Source organism: Aulonocara sp. 'chitande type north' Nkhata Bay, linkage group LG17, assembly GCF_057382095.1.
Source record: "Aulonocara sp. 'chitande type north' Nkhata Bay isolate Kocher_YH1m ecotype deep benthic linkage group LG17, A_spYH_male_GT1.1, whole genome shotgun sequence".
Classification (NCBI taxonomy): domain Eukaryota; kingdom Metazoa; phylum Chordata; class Actinopteri; order Cichliformes; family Cichlidae; genus Aulonocara; species Aulonocara sp. 'chitande type north' Nkhata Bay.
In genome coordinates this window covers 18,258,584-18,278,406 of record NC_141360.1, presented here as the reverse complement: position 1 = coordinate 18,278,406, position 19,823 = coordinate 18,258,584, and the positions used below count along the sequence as shown (strand labels likewise).

General features: G+C 39.2%; 1 protein-coding gene across 3 annotated transcripts in view; it reads left to right on the top strand.

The window, feature by feature from the left end:
• Positions 1 to 19,017, top strand: part of ptpro (protein tyrosine phosphatase receptor type O) — a 46,044-nt gene extending 27,027 nt beyond the window's left edge. Inside the window, exons 16-27 of one of the 3 annotated variants that reach the window (XM_086268223.1) lie at positions 768 to 836; positions 3,115 to 3,198; positions 8,603 to 8,638; positions 10,087 to 10,168; positions 11,621 to 11,711; positions 12,178 to 12,254; positions 12,372 to 12,506; positions 13,137 to 13,259; positions 13,477 to 13,631; positions 14,778 to 14,913; positions 15,101 to 15,222; positions 15,776 to 19,017. In XM_086268223.1, coding sequence (XP_086124349.1) covers positions 768 to 836; positions 3,115 to 3,198; positions 8,603 to 8,638; positions 10,087 to 10,168; positions 11,621 to 11,711; positions 12,178 to 12,254; positions 12,372 to 12,506; positions 13,137 to 13,259; positions 13,477 to 13,631; positions 14,778 to 14,913; positions 15,101 to 15,205 — 1,093 coding nt within the window. In that variant the 3' untranslated portion in view covers positions 15,206 to 15,222; positions 15,776 to 19,017. The remainder of the gene's footprint in view (positions 1 to 767; positions 837 to 3,114; positions 3,199 to 8,602; positions 8,639 to 10,086; positions 10,169 to 11,620; positions 11,712 to 12,177; positions 12,255 to 12,371; positions 12,507 to 13,136; positions 13,260 to 13,476; positions 13,632 to 14,777; positions 14,914 to 15,100; positions 15,223 to 15,775) is intronic. The other 2 variants (XM_086268224.1, XM_086268225.1) reach the window with 2 other exon arrangements.
• Positions 19,018 to 19,823: the final 806 nt, after the last annotated feature.

The window sequence follows — 19,823 nt, the reverse complement described above, 5'->3', positions numbered from 1 at the left end:
ACATTTTAAATCAGTTTCTACTTTGCACATTCAATTCAGGAGTTTTTGTATCATATTTATGCAGGATATAAATGCTGTGACATTAAAATGGTGCATTTAAAAATGTTGACGTTAATTTAAAATTAAATCATATAATTTTTACTCAACAGTTTTCGTTACACTTACGTTATAATTCAGGTTTTTTAATGTAGGTCAGACTACAGACACACTAGAACCTTTTTAACATTGAGTAGTGTTTTTTAAATGTGTCAAAATAATTGAATGCAAAAGTTAACATTATAAAATTATAAATTAATAGTTCTACATTTAATTTTATGTGGCCAAAGTCGTTAAAAAAATGTAATGTAAAGCATTAATAAACATCAGTAAGCAGAATTATTTCAAATTTTTCACATGAGCCAATCAGAATGCGGCATGCAGACTTTTACTAGTGAATCACATGCAGAGGTTAAAATGTTTAAACTGTGTTACAAAGTTATGATTACCTTATGATCGTAACTTTACCCTGCATCATCTCTCCAGTTATTCTATCTTTTTCATTTTTATTTTTCACCTTTTTGAATTTTTATTTTTTAAAATGTTTCTAAAATGTTTGAGCAAAGAAAGTCGTTATTTTCCGATGGCTTGATAAATTCTTTACTTCACTGTAAATTTTCTTTTCATACTCACTTCACAGCTTCCTCCATTTCCTTATAAGTCATCTATAATTTCTGAGTTCCTCAAACTGAGCTGTTCTCACCACATGTGCTTTTTAATTTCTGTTTCAGAGAGTGTGGCGCGGAGACCTTTGTCAACTTCGCCTCGTTTGAGAGAGACGGAAAGCTTCCATATAACTGGTACGAGCTTCGTCATGTGTTTGTTCATCTTCAGATCACAAATTAAGCGTTCACGCACGGGTGGATGTTGTTTTAGCTTGGATTTTGAGTAATCACACAACCTCGGTTTGGATGTGCAAACACCCACGAAAGACCCAATCAGAGGCAGATTAGCAGCCCGGAAGGGGGATTGAAGAGGCAGATTAGGGATTTGAACATATAGGCACAGATTATAGCTCATCTGTGGTGCTTTATACAGCTTGAGGTGACGATGACCATGATGATGATGATGACGACGACAAAGAGCTCAGCACCCTTGCCTGCTTTGTTTGGACCAGCTGAAATGGGGTGTTTGATGATGATGAAAGCTTTGAATTTCCCCTAATCTCAGATTAAAAGGACAAAATGTTGCTTTTTGAGTCAGTCGTGTTAATTTGTTCAAAACAAGAAAAGATAATTCAATTTTATTTCTCCTTTAAAATCAAGCAGAAGAGGCAAAAAGTGCCTGTTTTTAAACTGTGAAGTGGCTGATGGATCAGATTCAGTCTCACATGTTATTTCTGACAAACATTTGGAGATTTGTGATTAATATAACAGCTGAAAGACGGTCAGTTAAGGCAGAACCTTGGCTTCCATCTGCTGTTGTATTTGACCTTCCATCACTAAATGCACATTTCCATCAGAGTGTCTTCTTCTTCTTGATGTGATGGTGCAGTTTGCTTTTAATGTGCATGTGGACAGACTCACTGTGTGATGTCACAGCAGTGTGGATGTGATGAAAACGCGATGCCCCCACTGATGCTCCAAAAGGAAATTCTTTCAAGAGCATTTATCTGAATATATCAAGTTTTAAAGAACTAAATGATCCCTTTTTATGTTATATAACAATGGAACCACTTAAAGAAAAACAAAAACCACAAACAGCATAAAAAATAGAGCAAAACAATATAAATATGATGTACAGTTAGGTTATTTATAGTTGTAAAATATGAAAGGTATAAGCAAGAAACACATCATGATGAACAATTCTCCATATGTTTTGTACAATGTTATGTTTAATTCTGATTGAACTCTTTATGCCTTGAAAGCCTAATAGGAGTTCTTATATGAACTGAGCAGTTTCTGTCATATGTCAGGCTGCTTATTGCGCATCAGAATTTAGCAAAGGTGGTCTCTTCCAGTGGACCTACTCTTGGAGAAACCCAAAAATGACTGTAATTGTCATCAAACCACCTCTTCATTAATATACACTGAAGTGTAGAAACTTGCTACACCTCAGGGGAGGTCGTCAAATGTCATGTTTGTGGGGGGAAAAACTTAAGGAAGATAAGTCTTAATGTAATTAATGTAATTTACCTTCTAATTAACCTGATTTTTATGTGAATTCTTTGATTGCTTTCAACAAATCCTGAAAAAAGTCCAAAGCAACCAGTGTAAAACCAGTATGGTGTACCTCAAAGCTCACTTCCTGGGATATTCATTTTTTAAACTCACAGTTTTACACTTTTATGACATAGGTTAGATAATTTTATTAGCAAGAAGGTGATGCAAATATTTTTCAATGATAAAAATTGGAATGAAACTAACAGTGTATTATCCAGTGTATCTAGCCGGCTAAATGTTTTCTCATTTTTATGAACAAGTCAGCAAGATAATTCATCCAGTAAGTTGTTTTAGTATTAGTTTTAGACTTAGTTTTATTACTTGATACTACAGAGACATTTAAGTCTGTGGCAATAAAATGTAGAAGTTTGACATGACTTAAATTTTAATGTTTGTGCTCCCGAGCTTCATCAAGAAAACTCAGGAAAACCCAGACGGACAAAGAGGAGTTCATAAATGTATCGGCATCAGTGGGGTCATTACCCAGGCACCACAAATGTAAATGAGATCATCAGGTTCATAAAGGTGGCTGTCACTGCCAAGTGACAAACTGAGAACTGTTTATACATGGTGTCGGTCCTGGCTGAGGGTTGCATTGTGGGATGGCAGGGAGGACGCAGTGATGTCACAAACTCAGGCTGGGGGGTTGTGTAAAAGAAACAGAGTGACCATTGACGTCCAGCAGCATACAGACTCCTGTTGTCCTCCAGAGACACAACAGGACACTCTCTGAGCGGCTGCATGATGCATTAACTCTGTGTTCAGCACTAATGTGAAGCTCTTGACGCTCTGTGCCTCTTTACTAATGGAGCACCATGTTCTGTCCCCAACCTATCACCCCCCTCGTGTCTGTTTTTTTTTTCATTTTTTATTTATTTTTTTTTTTTATTCTTGTTTTTATTTGAACCCCCTTCAGGCGAAGAAGTCTCTTTGCCTTCCTTACCCTACTGCCATCCTGCCTTTGGACTGACTATCTTTTGGCTTTTTATATTAATCCTTGGTAAGTAAGCACTTGCTGGCCAAAAACACTGCACTTCAGGGGCATGTCTAAGCAGAGCCACAGCCGACAGTATTGATCAGAGACACTGTTTTACTCTCAAAATTAACCAAAGTGAGGAGTCACGGATCACGTCTGGATCCAGAGTTCACAAATAAGTCTGGTGGTGTTTTGTATGGAGTAAAACAACAATCCATTTGTCAGTGTGATGTACCTCAGGGTTTACATCATTCATATTTTCTATTTTTAGGTCAATATTTTTTTTTAATATCAATTACAAAGAAAACCAAACTATTGCCAACAAAACAGTCCTTTTCATTCGTCAACAATGGTCCACATAAAACAAGAGAAGTGAGAGATTACTGGGTCAAAAGCTTTGATCCTTCTTTGTAGCAGTGAAATAACTTCTGATTGGCTATAGGTGTTTTGGTGCATTTCAATAGGGAAACATTGTGGTTTGGGTTAAAATAACCACTTCATCAAGTTTAAAATAATAACCACAGAGTTAAAGTAGTGCAGTGACTGTTTTGGTGGTTGGTAGAAAACAAATAGCCATGTCCTGTTTAAAAGTACAACATTAATAGACCTATCCAACCACCTTGAGCTCCTCCCTGAGTTTTATCCATGCTTCTATAGCCAAAATACACTCATTTATCTTTTAAGAAACTAGTGCCTTCATTGCATACCACGCCTGCATAGGGATGGTGTGGCTGAAAATGTCCTGTGATGGTTCTCTAATTCTAGCAAATTTACTTAGATTAGATAGTGAATCTAGTTTTTCACAAGGGTTCATTTCAAGGCCTGTGTTGTTTTTCCAGGACACACTCATTTAATATGACTGAATGAAGTAGCCTAATTGCAAAGCCATTGTCTTCTTTTGCAAGTTTAAAGTGAATTAAAACCAAAATGTAACAGGTTTCTTCAATAATCCATGCTCCACGTCGCCACCAAGCTTCAGGATATTCAGTTTGGTACTTATTGTGTAAGAACCGCTACCTCAATTCAGCACAATACATAGTTTATGTTACAAATGCACCCAAGATCTATTTTTCTGTCACCAGGGATTTACTGTTTTATTTATGCATGGCCTTTAGTCCTCAAATTTGAATACAATTTTGGGTGTGTGTTTATAGCATTATGTTACACTTAATGCACACAAAAATTCTAACTCATCAATTTATTTGGGACTAAACCAAAAAACAAATGTGATCATTTTTAAGTTATCTAGTATAATCAGCTGGGATTTCTTACTATTCATGTTTACTAATTCATGTTTATATGTAGATAAATATCAAATAAAACAGTCAAATAAAAGAAAAAAAACAAGAACAAAATATTATCTTTAGATGTATAAATAGATCACTTGCAATTCTGCTTCTGTGAATATGAAATCTGGTGTTCCTCAGGGATCCATTTTGGAACCCTTTAGGTTTTTTTGTGTTATAAATTATTTTTATTTGTAATGTTTTCTTTAGTGTTAGTTGCTAGCAGGAGACAAAACTCAGTGTTGGATTGGACATGTGACTGTTTGTTGACAAGAACCAAAATATATCAAACTTAATATATAAAACATCACCAGACTTTTCTTTAGCATTTTGACACTTCATTTTGAAACTACAGGGAACTCCCGACATAAATAGGTAGTCAGATGTAATTTCTGACATGTTAAACTTTGTCTTGCAATGCTGTGTCTGTGGTTACACCTTCAAAGTCACATTGAGTGTATTTCTACTAACATGTTGGATGTACTTCAGCATGAAGCGAACTCTCGATGCTAACTCCGGCTTTGGTGTCTGCATGCTCCCTGTCTCTCTCTTTGTGGACTTTCTCTTTAGAAGTCTCTTTGTTACTCAGTTGTGATTTCTGTTCTCTCATAGATTGTAGATGTGATGTGCATGTTGATGGATCAAGATGAACTAGCGGATTGTGTTTTAGCGTCTCCAGATTTCCTCCCACTTGATGTTTGAAAACTTGGTTGTAAACCAAGGAACTTTCAGGACATCATGAGTGATTCAGGGGGAAATTTGGCCCAATTTAACACAATTTGTGTTAAATGGTTGAATGTAGATACAGAAGTATGAAGAGCAAAAATTACAGAAGATGCATGATTGTGGAGAAACTTAATGGCTCAGTCACACTAGGGTGAAAATAGGATGGCAACCTCCTTGACCTCCTGGGTAATCCAGAGGTTAACTGTGTAACACCTTTAATCTGGGCAATCACAAGATGACTGTACAGGTCGCCTGGTAGGAAGCAACCTGTCTTGAAACGGTCGTATTCCAACTCGGACTGACTGCAATCACTCTCAAAAAAATTGGAGAAGATTGACAAATAAGATCTTGATAATGTATAAATGCAGACAGATTGCCAATATACTGAAGTCTGAGTCAGTCTGCACTGATAATTGCAATTCGTCTACAATCCATCACTTTGTAATAAGGACCTCAACTCAATTGGTTGCCAGCTGATTATAATCTGATTATATTCCTACAGAAAAGCAAGCTTGTGTGTACAGGTAAACTGCTGTGTTATTTGTGTTATTTTTAAATCTATGAGATGAATGTGTTTGTTTTACTTTCTGTGTTTGTTGATTGCAACAGATTTGTAATTTAAGCAAATGTATCCCAGTTAATTGCCGTATTATCACAGACAGATTGCATGTTATTGCCAACTTGACCCAATGTAATTGTAAACTGGTAGCAGACTGACTCCATCTTTTTGTTGTTTTAATGCTGTGTTGACACTTTGAAGCCAGCAACTGACTGAATGGTTGCAGACCTGGTCCCTTTTTTCCAAAGCAAATTTCCAAAGCAAATTCAAAAATTATTTCAGAGGCAAGGCAAGTTCATTGCACACTTTTGCAGTAATTAAGGTTGTGCCATGGTTTGTTTTCCTTAGTGTGACTGTAGCATTAAGCAGGTAGCAGATCTAGATGAAGACGGTACTTGTGAGCATGACATTGTCTTGCTTTGATGGGTCGACTTATTTTGAAGTTCTGCTTTGTTGGGTTGGACCGATGCTTGGGTTCGGTACTGGCGTTATATGCAAAAGTGATTTGTGTGAATCTATCTTACTGAAGATAGACCATAACCATAACCCTAGCCCTTTTATTATTGCGTAGATATATGACAGAATAGGAACCTCAATAAGATTTCAGTTAGGCAAAAATGTCTAAAAACTACAACCCATCTTTTATCTGGGACTAAATCCAAAACAAAATGACTTGGTGCTTTTATGCAATTCAGTAAGTGACTGGAATAATTAATGTACAGTTTAGTTGGAAATTATCTATCGGAATTTCAGGACCAGGACCACGCCTCCAAACATGCTCCTTCCGGTTGTCATCTATATAGGTTCCCCCAGTTCTGCAAGCTGTTCATTCTGGTTTACGTGCCCCACCCTCCCTCCCTTCTTGTTCTCAGTTCTTTAACTTCTTCATTTCTATTTAGTACATGGGCATCTGCCAGGCCTGGGAGCCATCGCCAGTCCCCTTCGAGGCTTTCCCCAAACCGCAGCTCAATTCATGCCAAAGCATTCATTTTTACCCACTAAAACACTGTCAAATCTAAAATGAGGACGTGGGCCCAGCTAGTGAAATATTTTATTGTTGCCATGGTGCATCATAAAAAAAAAACTAATACTGAAAGAGGCAATTATATTTGCTCATTCATCATAACCTGGAAATTTTGTTCACGCCAAAAAATGAAATGTGAGATCTAGTCTAGAATAAAATAGAATCCAACCTGTGGCCCTTTGCTGCATGTGTTCCCCTCTCTCTCTCCTGCCGCTTTCCTGTCACTCTTCACTGCTTCTATCAAAAAAGGCCCAAAAAAGAAATAATATTTCTAATTTTTGTCAGTAAAAATGAAGTGATTATTGATAACATTTAAATACTTTTTAAGAAAGATATTTGGTGTTTAACAGTATCAAATGTCTTAATATTTTAAGCATTGTGGCAGTTCACAAATTTGATCTAAAATAGACCATTTATTTATTTATTTATTAATAACCACAGAACCATAGTTCAAGAAATGTATACAGGAAATGCTTTAAATAGAATATTCTACCTGCCCATGACTCTTAACTGTGGAACTAAAGTCTGAACCTTCAGCCTCTGGGGCGAAAATAGGCACAAACACTGAAAACCTCCAGTTCCTCTCATCTCTAGCAGAGGCTGCAATCACAGTATTCTAACATGGTGAGCGAAAGCTCCAGGCGATCCAGGAGAGAAGAACAACTGCTGCCTAGTCAAAAACCCTTAGCGATCCCTTATGTGTCAGGAGTATTGGAACAGTCGACACGCATTTTACTCTGAACACACTGCGCCAAAAATTAGGTCCCCTGGCACAAACAGTGTAATATAGTGTACCCTGTTAAGTCCCAGGAGGATTGCTGTGATTTATACTTGAGGGAAACAAACAACCTCTGGTGAAGTGGATGGCGCGACACAGAAGAGCTACCTCATCAAGCAGGACTTCACAGTCTGTTTACGCCTACAGGCCAGTGGACACTGTTTCAATGATGAGGATGTACACATCCTGGACAGGGAGGAACGCTGGTGTGAGCGCGGAGTCAAGGAGGCCATTTACATGAAAAGGGAAAGACCATCTCTGAATTGAAGACGGGGCCTAAGGGTACATCTGTCACCATCTTACAATACTGTGATTGTTACTGATGGCCATTGATCAGTTGTCATTGATCAAAGGTCTTTGATCAGTGGTTGTTGATCAATGGTCATGACAATTTGGATATTTATCATCAAGAAACTACGCTACATCCACATGAGCAGAATCAACTTTTTAGACTCCCGTGTTAAAACTTTACAGCAGAAACAAACATGCTTACAGCCTTATACACAAACTGTTTTCATCTCTATAGGTGATTTCCCCTTCATAACAACTGTATTAAACTTATTACAAAAAAAACAAAAAAAACCCAACTTATTACATACTTATTACATATTGAAGAAGATTTTAGCAGTTTAAGTGGGGCACATATCAGGAGTCAGAGACAAATATGAAACTGTTAGGGGTGAAATTTTATATGTTGTTATAACCCCCATGTTTAAATTGTAATATGGCTTAAAATTTCTATTATTAGGGGTGTGGCCTCTTTGATTGTCAGGTATATGGAAACACAGGAAGGTGTAGCAGCTAGCTGTCTGCTAGGCTTCATCTCAGCTAATTGGAGTCCTTGAACTGAACCTCTGGATCGTGTCTGTTCTGCTGGAGCTTTTTGGGTTTAATGAGCAATTTACAAACGAACTGAAAACAAACCACACAGCAGGGGGAGATGCTACATTAAGGGGTAAAAACCTGCATCGGTCAAAGCCCAACATGAGCTAATGATGTGAATGAAGGAGGGGTCAGAAATCATCACAAGGACTTGACATGTTTGTATTTTATAGGAGCAAGACTGCTTTAAAGAAACGGAAGCTAACAAGGTAACGACGACTGCATGCAGCTTTCAGCCTGTGGGCTTCATCTTTCTGTGTGTGTGTGTGCGTGTGTTCACCACTAATACCATCCTTCAGCCAGAAAACAGTTTTATCCAGCAGTCTCCTGAGAAATTGAACCAACATTAACTGTGTACTCAGAGGGATTTCTGACTTTTGTGGGTGTTGAAAGGTTTGTTAATAAATTATTTCAGGTGCATGAAATTGCTCATGCTTTACCTTAGTGATGAACTCATTAATGCATTGCAAGAACTTCGACCTTTAGGTGGCAACAGATACATTTTTGCTCCATCTTATTATTACTATGGAGTAAGTGTTCCCTGTGCATTGTAGTACCTATGTGTTAATTACCTGTTTATGCTGGTTACCTGTAACAGTGTTTTAAGAACCAATGCAAAGTTTTTGGTGATCAACAAATGTAAAAGAAGTCTGAAGCCTAACGTTTCTGATACTGTCCAACTTTCTTCAAACTGCCATCTATCCACCTATCTTCTTAACCACCTTCCTAGTACCTATCTACCTACCTACCTAATTACCTCCCTACCTGTCTTCCTGCCTTACTATATGCCTACCTTCCTGACTCCCTTCCTTTCTACCTACCTATGTTACCCTTTCCCTCCCGAAATCCCTGTTATTCCCTTACTGCCTACCTAACTCTCTCCTTAATTACATCTATCTGCCTGCCTACCTCCCTTTTATCTTCATTATCTTTCTACCTTTCCTTCCTACCTCCACGTATACCTCTCTACGTTTCTTCTCATCTTCCTATCTACCTACCTGCCTTCTTCCGTCCCATCTTGCCTAACTGTCCTCTTGGCTATGTCCTTCCTACTTTCTACCTGCCTACCTATTTATGTTCCTACCTATTTCTCTTTCTTTCTACCTACTTACCTGCCTACCTGTGAGCTGGTGCTGTATAGACATAGGCCCATCTATCATTCAGGGCAATTGGATTGTATTACAGCAGTTTGTTCTTTATTTTTCTTGACTAATTTATTTAAACTTACTTAATTTAAAATTTTCCAGTTTAAAAAACTGACATTAGCAAGCTAGCTGTAGCTTAGCTACTCTGAATCAGGCGCTGGTTATTCTCTTGTGATAGCTGAAAATATGACTTGCACAGGGCAAGCTGGCCAGTGAGGCGCATGGATAAATGAGCTGACAGCATCAAGGCTTCTACACTGCTGCAGTGTGAGCTAAAGAAATGTTGCTGAGGTGAACTGAATATACAAGCCTGAGGGTTTCATAGAACCAACTGCAGGTTGTTTGGGGTGAAGAGATCTTCAGGTCCAACATTAGAGCTCATTAAAGGTTTTGTGCAGCAAACATCTGCCCGTATAGGACTTGGAGCTTTCGTTATCGGTGAGATTAAAAGCGAAATGTAAAGACGTTGGTGGGTGTCAGCCATTTGATAGTGTTTTTTTTTGTGCTTTCAGCCCTGTGCAGCTGGACGACTTTGAGGCCTTCTTCAAAGACATGAGCAAGGACTCTGCCTACAAGTTCTCCTTGCAGTTCGAGGTACAACTTAAATCACGTCTTCTGAGACCAACAGGCCTGACGTTTGTTCTGAGAAGCAGAGGGAAGCATCTGAAACCCTCTGTGTTTTTTATATCATTTAACTTTGGTTCTGGTGACGTTTCTGTAGGAAAAACCAAAAGAGGAAGTGAATAAATGTCCCAAAATGACCTTGATAAGCTTCTAGGCTAGTGAGTGATGAAATAAAGTCTGCAAATAAAGTCTGATTTAGATCAGCAGGAGTGAATGCTGCTCTAATACATCGCCTGACGTTAGCAAGTGAGCAGGATCTTACATATTTCATCAGTTCACACATAATATTTAAATGTTTACAATTTAAATGAAATATGTCTTTTAGTTATATATTTATTCAGATGCATGGGTGTGCCTTTCAAGGGTGTTGGGCGACACTTCCCCTTACTTGGGAAAACAGCGAGATGCTTAATTATCATGTGGCGCCTGATTTTGTGTTTTTCTTTACGTAAATAAATACGGTCTAAACTGAAGCACAAAAAACTAAAACTGAAAATGAAATCAAATTTTTAAAAATGTTCCTCTAGCGCTCAAACTGCAGTGAGGCTTAAACCTTTTTCTGCATAGTGGGTGTGTCATCTGATTTTAGGGTGCTTTATTCCACAGCCGTTCACAAGTAACAATCAAAACATGTCCTGTTAGAGCAGATTCGTGCTGGTAGGTAGCATGGCAACAGTGGTGGCTGCAGACGTGCTCGCAAGAGCATGGGATGGGTTTTCCTGTCGTATGGACACGTGCCACTCATTTGAAGGGAGACACATGCAGACATTATATAAAGTTTTCTATGTAAAACTTTATATTCATCCAGGTATTTTAAATTTTTGAATTCCTTAAAAAATACAGCGTTTTAAAATCTGATTAACTTTTGATACACCCAGTATTATACATTTATTCAAAGTGGATCCATTCCCCTTATTTCCACCTGCATTTTTTACTGTTGACTGTTCAAGCAGCTATGCATGATTCACACTTCAGAATAATCCTTCTTTATCTGATGCCAAGATTCAGTTCAGTCGCTCTTTGAAACAACCCGTTTTAGCTCCTCTTCATTTAAACCAGCTTTCTTCTAACACTCACAAACAGAAACATGTCAAATCACTTGTTTTGAACTTGAACAGGAGGTGGGTGGGGCTTCTGTCTACCCTCTCTTACATCATACAGTTCCAAGAGTAGGAAAAACTGTGATAACAGTTAGAACAGGCTGCAGGGATTTGTGTACATGCACTGAGCTGATTATTAGACACTCTGGTCATTTTTAATATGAACATCCAGCACAGGAACAGGAAATGAGGAGAAGACCCCTGGGTCCATTTTACATCTCACATAACCTCGGAGCTTTTTAAGAGCATTTTAATTTGAAAATCTGACTCAGATTTAAATGATCCTCATCCTTAATTTTAGTACTGATGTTTTTTTTTCCAGGATCTAAAGAGCATCGGTTTGGATCTTTCCCATGATGCTGCTGACCTTCCCATCAACAGGCCCAAGAACAGATACACCAACATCCTCCCCTGTGAGTCTGCACTAACATGTATATATCTAGATTTAAATATCTAGATAAAAAAAATACACAAGATCATCAGAACAAAGAGGAAGGCGGGGCCGGACTGAAAGCAACCCGCTGATCATGGGGAAACCATAAAATCAACCGTGAGCCTCCACTTTTACTGATTTATTGCCCAGAGAAAATTTACTTTCATTAGACGGTCTGTAATAAATGTGTAAAATGGAGCCTCGCGGTGCTTTTTCTCTGACTTAAAAATCCAGCTCGTCAGAGTTGTATTCTGAAACCAGCGCACACCACTAACTACAGTGAAGATGCCATTATTAAGTGCCTTTATAGAAATGGAGAGCTTTCATTTTTTCTGATTCTAAAGTCACGTGAGCGTTTGTGTTCCTCGGAGTACGAGGACAAGTTTTACTGTTTGGTGACGACCTGTAGTTTATCTTGGGACTAACGAGAGAAAATCTGCTCTAAGATGACTTCAGTCGGGTGAAGCTGATCTCGATGCACAATGACGAAGGTTCAGACTACATCAACGCCAATTACATACCCGTGAGTACATCCACAACACAAATGTGAGGAATTAGCATCCATTTGTTTTTCATCTCTTTTATAGTCCATGTTTTGCATGAATTACTTTTTTCTTCTGTGCTTGTGTTTGGATTCCAGGGCTACAGACACAATAAAGAGTACATCGCCACGCAGGGTCCGCTGCCTGAGACCCGCAATGACTTCTGGAAGATGGTTTTGCAGCAAAAATCCCCGATCATCGTCATGCTCACACAGTGCAGTGAACGGCGCCGGGTGAGACTTTATGTTTAATCAGTTTAACTCTTTGTAAGTGGAAAATCTGGAGGTTTCAAGCCGCTTTAAATTTTATACTTAAATCAAAAAAAATAACAGATACGTAAAAATAGACAGACACGTAAAGATGACTCATTAGAATAAGTATTAAAAGACTGATTAATAAATAATGTTTTGAAGAAAAATTGTAGTAGCAAATACTTGCTAAAAATGGTTTTCGAAGGATTCTGATTTTTTGGTGTTTATTTATTGGTGTTTTATTCAGACTGAGCACAAGTAATGTGATTAACACAATCAACAGACAGTCACATTACACATATCCACCTATGGCTCAGCACAGAATCACCATCTTCACCTTTTATCAGATCAGAAAATGATTCTTGTTTAATTAGAAGAATAAAAACAAATAAGATGTTGTGTTTTTTATTTGCATAATGAAATTATTAATGTCATATTTCTAAATTAGTATAAATAAGGGGAAAATACATACACACAAATATTTTGTGTTTGGGGGGGGATCTGAAGACGAAAATTTCTTTAAAAAAAATAAAGTAAAATGACAGAAGTTGCACAATTCTGCCCCCTGGTGGTCATTTTTAACTGTGGCTGTAATTTTCTTCATGTTTTCAGGTGAAGTGTGATCATTACTGGCCCTTCAATGAGGACCCTGTGATGTACGGTGAGGTCAGTGTAGAGTTGCTATCTGAAAGCGAGTCTCCAGAGTGGATCATCAGGAAGTTCAGACTTGGATATGTGAGTTTCTTTGACTTCCAAACGGCTACTGACAAAAGCTTCCAGTTAGTGCATTTATCGAACGTGAACTGTTCAATTCAATTCAATTCAATTCAATTCAATTTTATTTATATAGCGCCAAATCACAACAAAAGTCGCCTCAAGGCGCTTCATAGATACAGAGAAAAACCCAACAATCATATGACCCCCTATGAGCAACTGTTACTGCCACCTGCAGGCTGATGAGAGTCAGGACGTCCTCCACCTGAACTACACCTCGTGGCCGGATCACGGCGTCCCCACGGTAAATGCCATCGAGAGCATCCTGCAGTTCGTCCATATCGTCCGCCAGCAGGCCAACAGGACCAAAGACCCCATCATCGTCCACTGCAGGTAAGGCCACTCCTTAAAAACATCTGCAGATATTTTATCTTGCTGTGACTCATCTGTTAGCATCCTCTGGTGGATACATGGAAAATCTAAAATAAATCACCATTATTGAAACTTTTTGTCATTCCTGCTCATTAAATGAAATAAAATGAAACGGCGTACCCAGTGGTGGTGCAGTCTGATTATTTAAACAGAGAAGCAGTGCGCAAATGTCTTCAAAATAAAACATTAGTGCACAATATATGCCACTATTAATGGTTCTACAAACATGGGCTGGATTTTCTGGATGGTTGCAAAGATTCTAGGATCCTCGATGGAATTGGATCAAGTAAAAAACCGAACCCAGGTCCCAAGAATTAGTGATGTGGCAAAAAATTGGGGTTATTTAAAAGGAAGAAATGGTGGTTTGTGGGAATGTGTGAATCATTGAAGAGGTTCTTTCTGTAGCCCTTCCCTGATCTCAGTGTTTCTAACTTCAGGACCAGTAATCTGTGGAGCTGTGTAGCCATCTTAACACTAGAACCACGGACTGGATCATTTAGACTTATCATTTAGGTATTTTAAAAATCGTGTAAATCTGTCACATTCAAACCCCATCATCTTGTATTTCATGGCTTTTCCTAAAACCCTCAATCCACCAACTTCCTTAGATGTCACTTAAAACTTTTAGAGCCGTGGAGCGTTTCTTTGGTAGAAATACTTGGAACCATGTAGACTCTGACAGATGGGTATGTGCTCGACAGATGTTTAATGGTTTTCTATTGTAACTGAGACATAAAAAGTCCTCCTCTTGGTGTTTTCTGGTAGCCAATGAGGTCCATGTTTTTTCATATTGCTTCTGTATTAGAACCAGAACTGAGTCAGTTCTCCGTTAGTGGAAACTGACCCACCTGCCATTAACGTCCCAGTTTGCGTTCAGGTTTTATGAGCGGTTGGGTAATGTCCTCATTCTTTCTCGGAGTGAATTTATTTATCCAAGTTTGATTTCTGCAGGTTTGATTTTCTCAGAGCAGGAAGGCGACTCGTTTCCTGACAGTCTGAGCCATAAAAATGCAATTAGAGAGATGATGTAATGGCCATTATGATGTCCATTAGTGGACTAGCGACAGCAGCGATTTGGTTTCTAATGATGCCGCCTGTGTGTGACAGTGCTGGAGTCGGCAGGACTGGGACCTTCATCGCTCTGGATCGCCTGATGCAGCACATCAGAGAGCATGAGTACGTGGACATCCTGGGCATGGTGTCGGAAATGCGATCGCATCGCCTGTCGATGGTTCAGACTGAGGTCAGACACTGGCACATCACACCAACACATACATGTGTAAATAAGACAGTTACTTGAAGAAGTCATTAAGTGTCCACACTTTAGAAACCGTCAACTGGATTGCGCCAATGTGTCCTCAATGACCTGAATTTGTGATTGTGAGTATCAAAGGGTGGACGATTAGTTCAAACGTGTTTGTTGTCTGCAGGAGCAGTACGTGTTCATCCATCAGTGCGTCATGCTAATGTGGCAGAAGAAAAAGCAGCAGTCCATCACCTCGGACGTCATCTACGAGAATGCCAGCAAGACATAATGAGGACACCTCCAGACGTGAGTCCAACCCGAAGTATCAGGGCTCATCCCGATTCGCGACATGCTTTATGGTTATTCACGGTATAGAAAATGATTTAGAGCATCCATCCATCCTCATCTTTGTCGCGGGGGCTACACCCTTTTCCAGCTATTCTAGGGCGAGAGGCGGGGTTTACCCTGGTCAGGTCACATGTCTTTGGACTGTGGGTGGAAGCTGGAGTACCCGGAGAGAACCCTGCTAATCTTCATTGCTACCAATGATGATTAGCAACAACTTTCTAGAGGAAGTGGTTAAATGTCTTGGACTAATTTCAGTGAACCCTGTCAGGTCTGAGTCAAGCCAACCCTAAACTCTGTTATGAAGAAAAGTTTTTTTTAAGTGTATAAATATAAATGCCATGGTCTGATAGCTGTCTACCTCAGAAACTAATCTGTGATAAAAAAAGTTTGACCTTAAATTTAAATTGAATTTATCTCTGCATCCATCATCTTCTTGTTGATCCAAACGAATGTCTTTGTGTTTTAGACTAAATCCTCCCTTTGTGCTTAAACCCTTCTGCTTGTTTTGCAGGCTGTGAACACACCCCAACCTCCTGTGCTTCAGGCATCCATTCTCTGCAGAAGAAGACTCGCTTCATCATCAGTATCAAAAACAAAAAAAAACAACATAGAACATCTGGGCGAGAGAAAACTATTATCAGTCTCTTTCTTTGAATTGGTGTTAAAGCATGGGATGGAGTTTTGCCTTAAGGAGCCTTCACTGACTGACCAACATGTTCAACCACAGCCCTGCCCTCTGAACTGGACTGACTCACACCAACGTGGGCTCGGAGGAGCGTTGACAAGCAGCAGTTGTTGAGGCAACGAGTCGGTGGAACGGAGTCAGTGGTTTTTCATTTTTATTTATGTTTTTAATCTCAGGAGTCGCTGTAAAACCAGCAAGCACACTGGCCTCCCCTTCAAACCTTTGTTTTAGGTTCAGGTTTTGCTTTGCCCGTCGTCTTGCACGGTGCAGCTTTCCTGGCTTTTTGGGGCGTAGGAGTCGGCGGCGGTAGATTTCATCGTTACGCACTGCCACACCTACCGCACACGTCGATAATTAAAAACCCCAATGGCTCGAGCTCGCTGATTAACTGCCAGGACTGCTGCACAGGAAGAACCCAGCAAACATTCACTAAAGAGCGAACCCAAGATGAGCACAAATCGGATGTTTGGAGACACTTACGTCATCTTTCCATCATGGCTGCATATGCCAAACTTCAGAAGTGAAAAATGAGGAACTTTTCAGATTTCTGCTCCAAATTACGGCAGAAAAATATCATCATCATAACACTATCCGAACTTTATCATGATCAACCCTAGCGGTGTGAATGTTTGCTAGGTCTGTACAACAAGAGGGCACAAACGAGTCGAGGGGAACGCCGTACCCACGCTGCCATCCGTCGCCGCTCGGCGTGTTTGAGGCCAGTTTAGAAGCTAGAGACTGTGGTTGTAGAGCTGTAGTTTGTATTTGCACTGAGGCCTCTGAGCTGCTGAACAAGAAGGGAAGCATTTTGCTGCTGCTTCCCACCGTGGGCGACCAGCACGCAGTCACCATGCTTGGAGCTGTAGATTAACGTTAGGACTACTGTAGAGCTTTGGACTGTCCGATCGGGCTGGCAGAGGAAAAGGACCGTATCCGACAGCATGGACATCGGAGACAGAATCTCTCAAGTTTCCCCGTTACTGGCCCGAAGTCACAGAAACATATCTGCTCAGCATATCAGCAGAGCTCATCTGGGTCCCACATAAATTGATTTTTCACCGTCTAGAAGTGCAGTCAGTTATTGCACAACTACAAATTATACCTTTGAATCTGGACTAGAAAGTATAAATACATAAGTTACAAAAATATCTGCATTTCAACGTCCCGATGCAGTCAGTGGTTTTCTTATACATGCCCACAGTGACTTCCTATAAAGAAGTACTACACCGATAAACGTTTAGCGTACATTTCACTGGACGTCACGTGTGATCCAGCGTTTGTAGTGCAACAAAACAGAATGTACGCATCCTGTAAGTATCTTTGACAGTTTAAAAGAAACTTCCTTCACAACGGTTTGTTTTCTCGTTCATTTTGAACTCTAAGCTTTTCTATTTAATTACAGATTTTTTTGTAGTATTTTCAATGAGTAAAACACCCAAAATTTAATCATTAGCATTTTATGTAGTATTTCCTACCTTTTTACCATGTCACATACTACAGTCTAGTATGTATTAGACTAAAAGTATTTTAAACATGTGCATTTCACTAAAATGCATTTTGTTGGGTTTTGTTTTTGCCACAGTTTAACATTTTGAAAGGATTTTTCGGGCATTATAAGAAAACCAGTGAGCACGGACATTTAATAAAAAACACCACAGTTCAGGTTTTTGCTGGTTTTGGGCCCCTGGTGTCGGTTTGCGAATGGCTGAGACCGACTCATCAAATTCGATCTGTACAGAAAAGTATTGAAGCATCAGTGTCTGCTAGTTAGATCAGATTCTATTCAGCGATTTAGTTTTCATTGTTCATCTTTCTACTGAGTATTTCACATGAAGGGCAGAAGAATATTCACATTTCCATCATTCCTCAATGATTGTAGAGAATGTCTACTGAGCAGATGAGTGGTCGACTTCAATGAACCCAAAGTTTTACACTCGATTCAGGACATACAGGGTGTCGTCAAAATAAGAGCTCAACTCTGGGGGACGGGAGTATAATCATTTGGGATAGCTATGACTTTGGAATGAATCACAAAAGCTGGTTGAACAATCCAAATAAAAGATTTGGTAAAATGCTAAAAAATTTCATCAAGCTTATAAAATGTATAACACAAACTCTGCACTTCCTACAGTCTACAATCAAAATTTATTGTTATTTTAGAAAGTGTACTGCAACATACATGGTGGGAAAGGTGGAGCGCATTTCAGATGACTGAAATCAAAATTCAATTTGATTTCATACCAAACTGAATTGTAGTTTTTTTTCCCATAATAATTACATTTTGGCACATCGAGCAAAGCTTTTAAATTGCTTCGCTAGTTATTCCCATAATGAATACTAAACCAGGTAACTCTCACTTAATGCTGAAGTACAGATTTTTATTTTGACGACACCTTGCATTAAGTTTGTGCAAATATTTCAGTAATTAATGAATGTTTAAAAAGGCCACTGGCCACTTGTGAAATGATTCATCTTTGTGGCCTTGTGCTTACCACACCTGAAGTCTTTGCCTGTCAGCCGTCTCAGATCCTCAACGGTTGGGTACTTCGGTTCAGTCGCCGCTCGATAGTTTCCATGTCACTCTTAGATATCAGATGTACTGTACATACTACTACTACTGCTTAACTATTCTGTTTCTACTCGTCATTGCAAAGTTATTCTTGTGGAGATGTTGCTTTAGAAGTTTGTTTTTTAAAAGTTGTTGTAAATGTGAATCATCTTTCTCTGAGCTCAGAGCTGAATTCTCGCCGGCGCCGTTTCTTAAGCCTCAGCGTTTAGAAGCGTGACGTGGACGTGGAGGATGCATCTGGGGTCTGAGAAATGCACTTTGGTATGACTGTCAAAAAAAGATTTTTAAAAACTGACAGAACTTGCAGACAGTTTTGTGAAGCTCAGCACTGAAACTCTTCTACAGTTCTTTCTTGCTTAGTGTGTGTCCAGTCGAACTCGTACGTCATTGGTGCCATTATTGTGCATTGTGTCACTTACAGTTTGAAGGATGATCCCGAGCTTGGGTCACCGTCACAGAGTTTTACTGTGTGTGTTGGAACAAAATAAAAATGTTGCAGTAAAAACAGTGTGTGCTAAGTATAACTGTATGATCTTACATAATAATTTAGGATACCATCATGTGTGTTGGCATAATGGCGATATAATTTTTAAATACAATAGTTATGAATACATAGATTTACATAGCACCATGAATATAAAACAGTAGCTCTTTTGAACAACAAGGTCCTGAGTACTACTTAAGGGAAAATTAAAATCAGAAGGTCGCCAACTGAAACGTCAACTTTATGGAGTACAATGTGCCACAATATATGATTCTAGCTTTTCTGACCATCTCACTGTACCGTATTTTCCGCACTATAAGACGCACTTAAAATCCTTTAACTTTCTCAAAAATCAACAGTGCACCTTATGTATGAATTGTGTTTGTGCTTACTGACCTCGAAACAATTTTATGTGGTACACGGCACTCAAAAATGTTTTAGTACGACTTTGGTAAGCTACGAAACCGGACCGCTTGATGGATTGTCGAAACATTACGGCTACCGTAGTCAGGAGCCTCGAGGACTCTGAGTATCTGGGTCCAAAACTCCGTCGCTTCAGGTCCCAAAGTCAAATAAACACTGTGGCATCACTGAGAGTTAAAAACCGTCTAAATCTTTAATAAAATGATCAGCGTTGCTGCTTTACCAGGTGTAACAATTAAGTTTGACATCCAGGCATCCATGAAAACAGAATTTATTAAATTTAACAGTTAGAAGTTAGCAGGAAGTTAGCTCGCTAGTTTCCACCTAAACACGATATAGCATGTTCTGACTGAGAGATTTCTGAAAAAATTTAAACGTACAGCTCTGCAATCACTTCC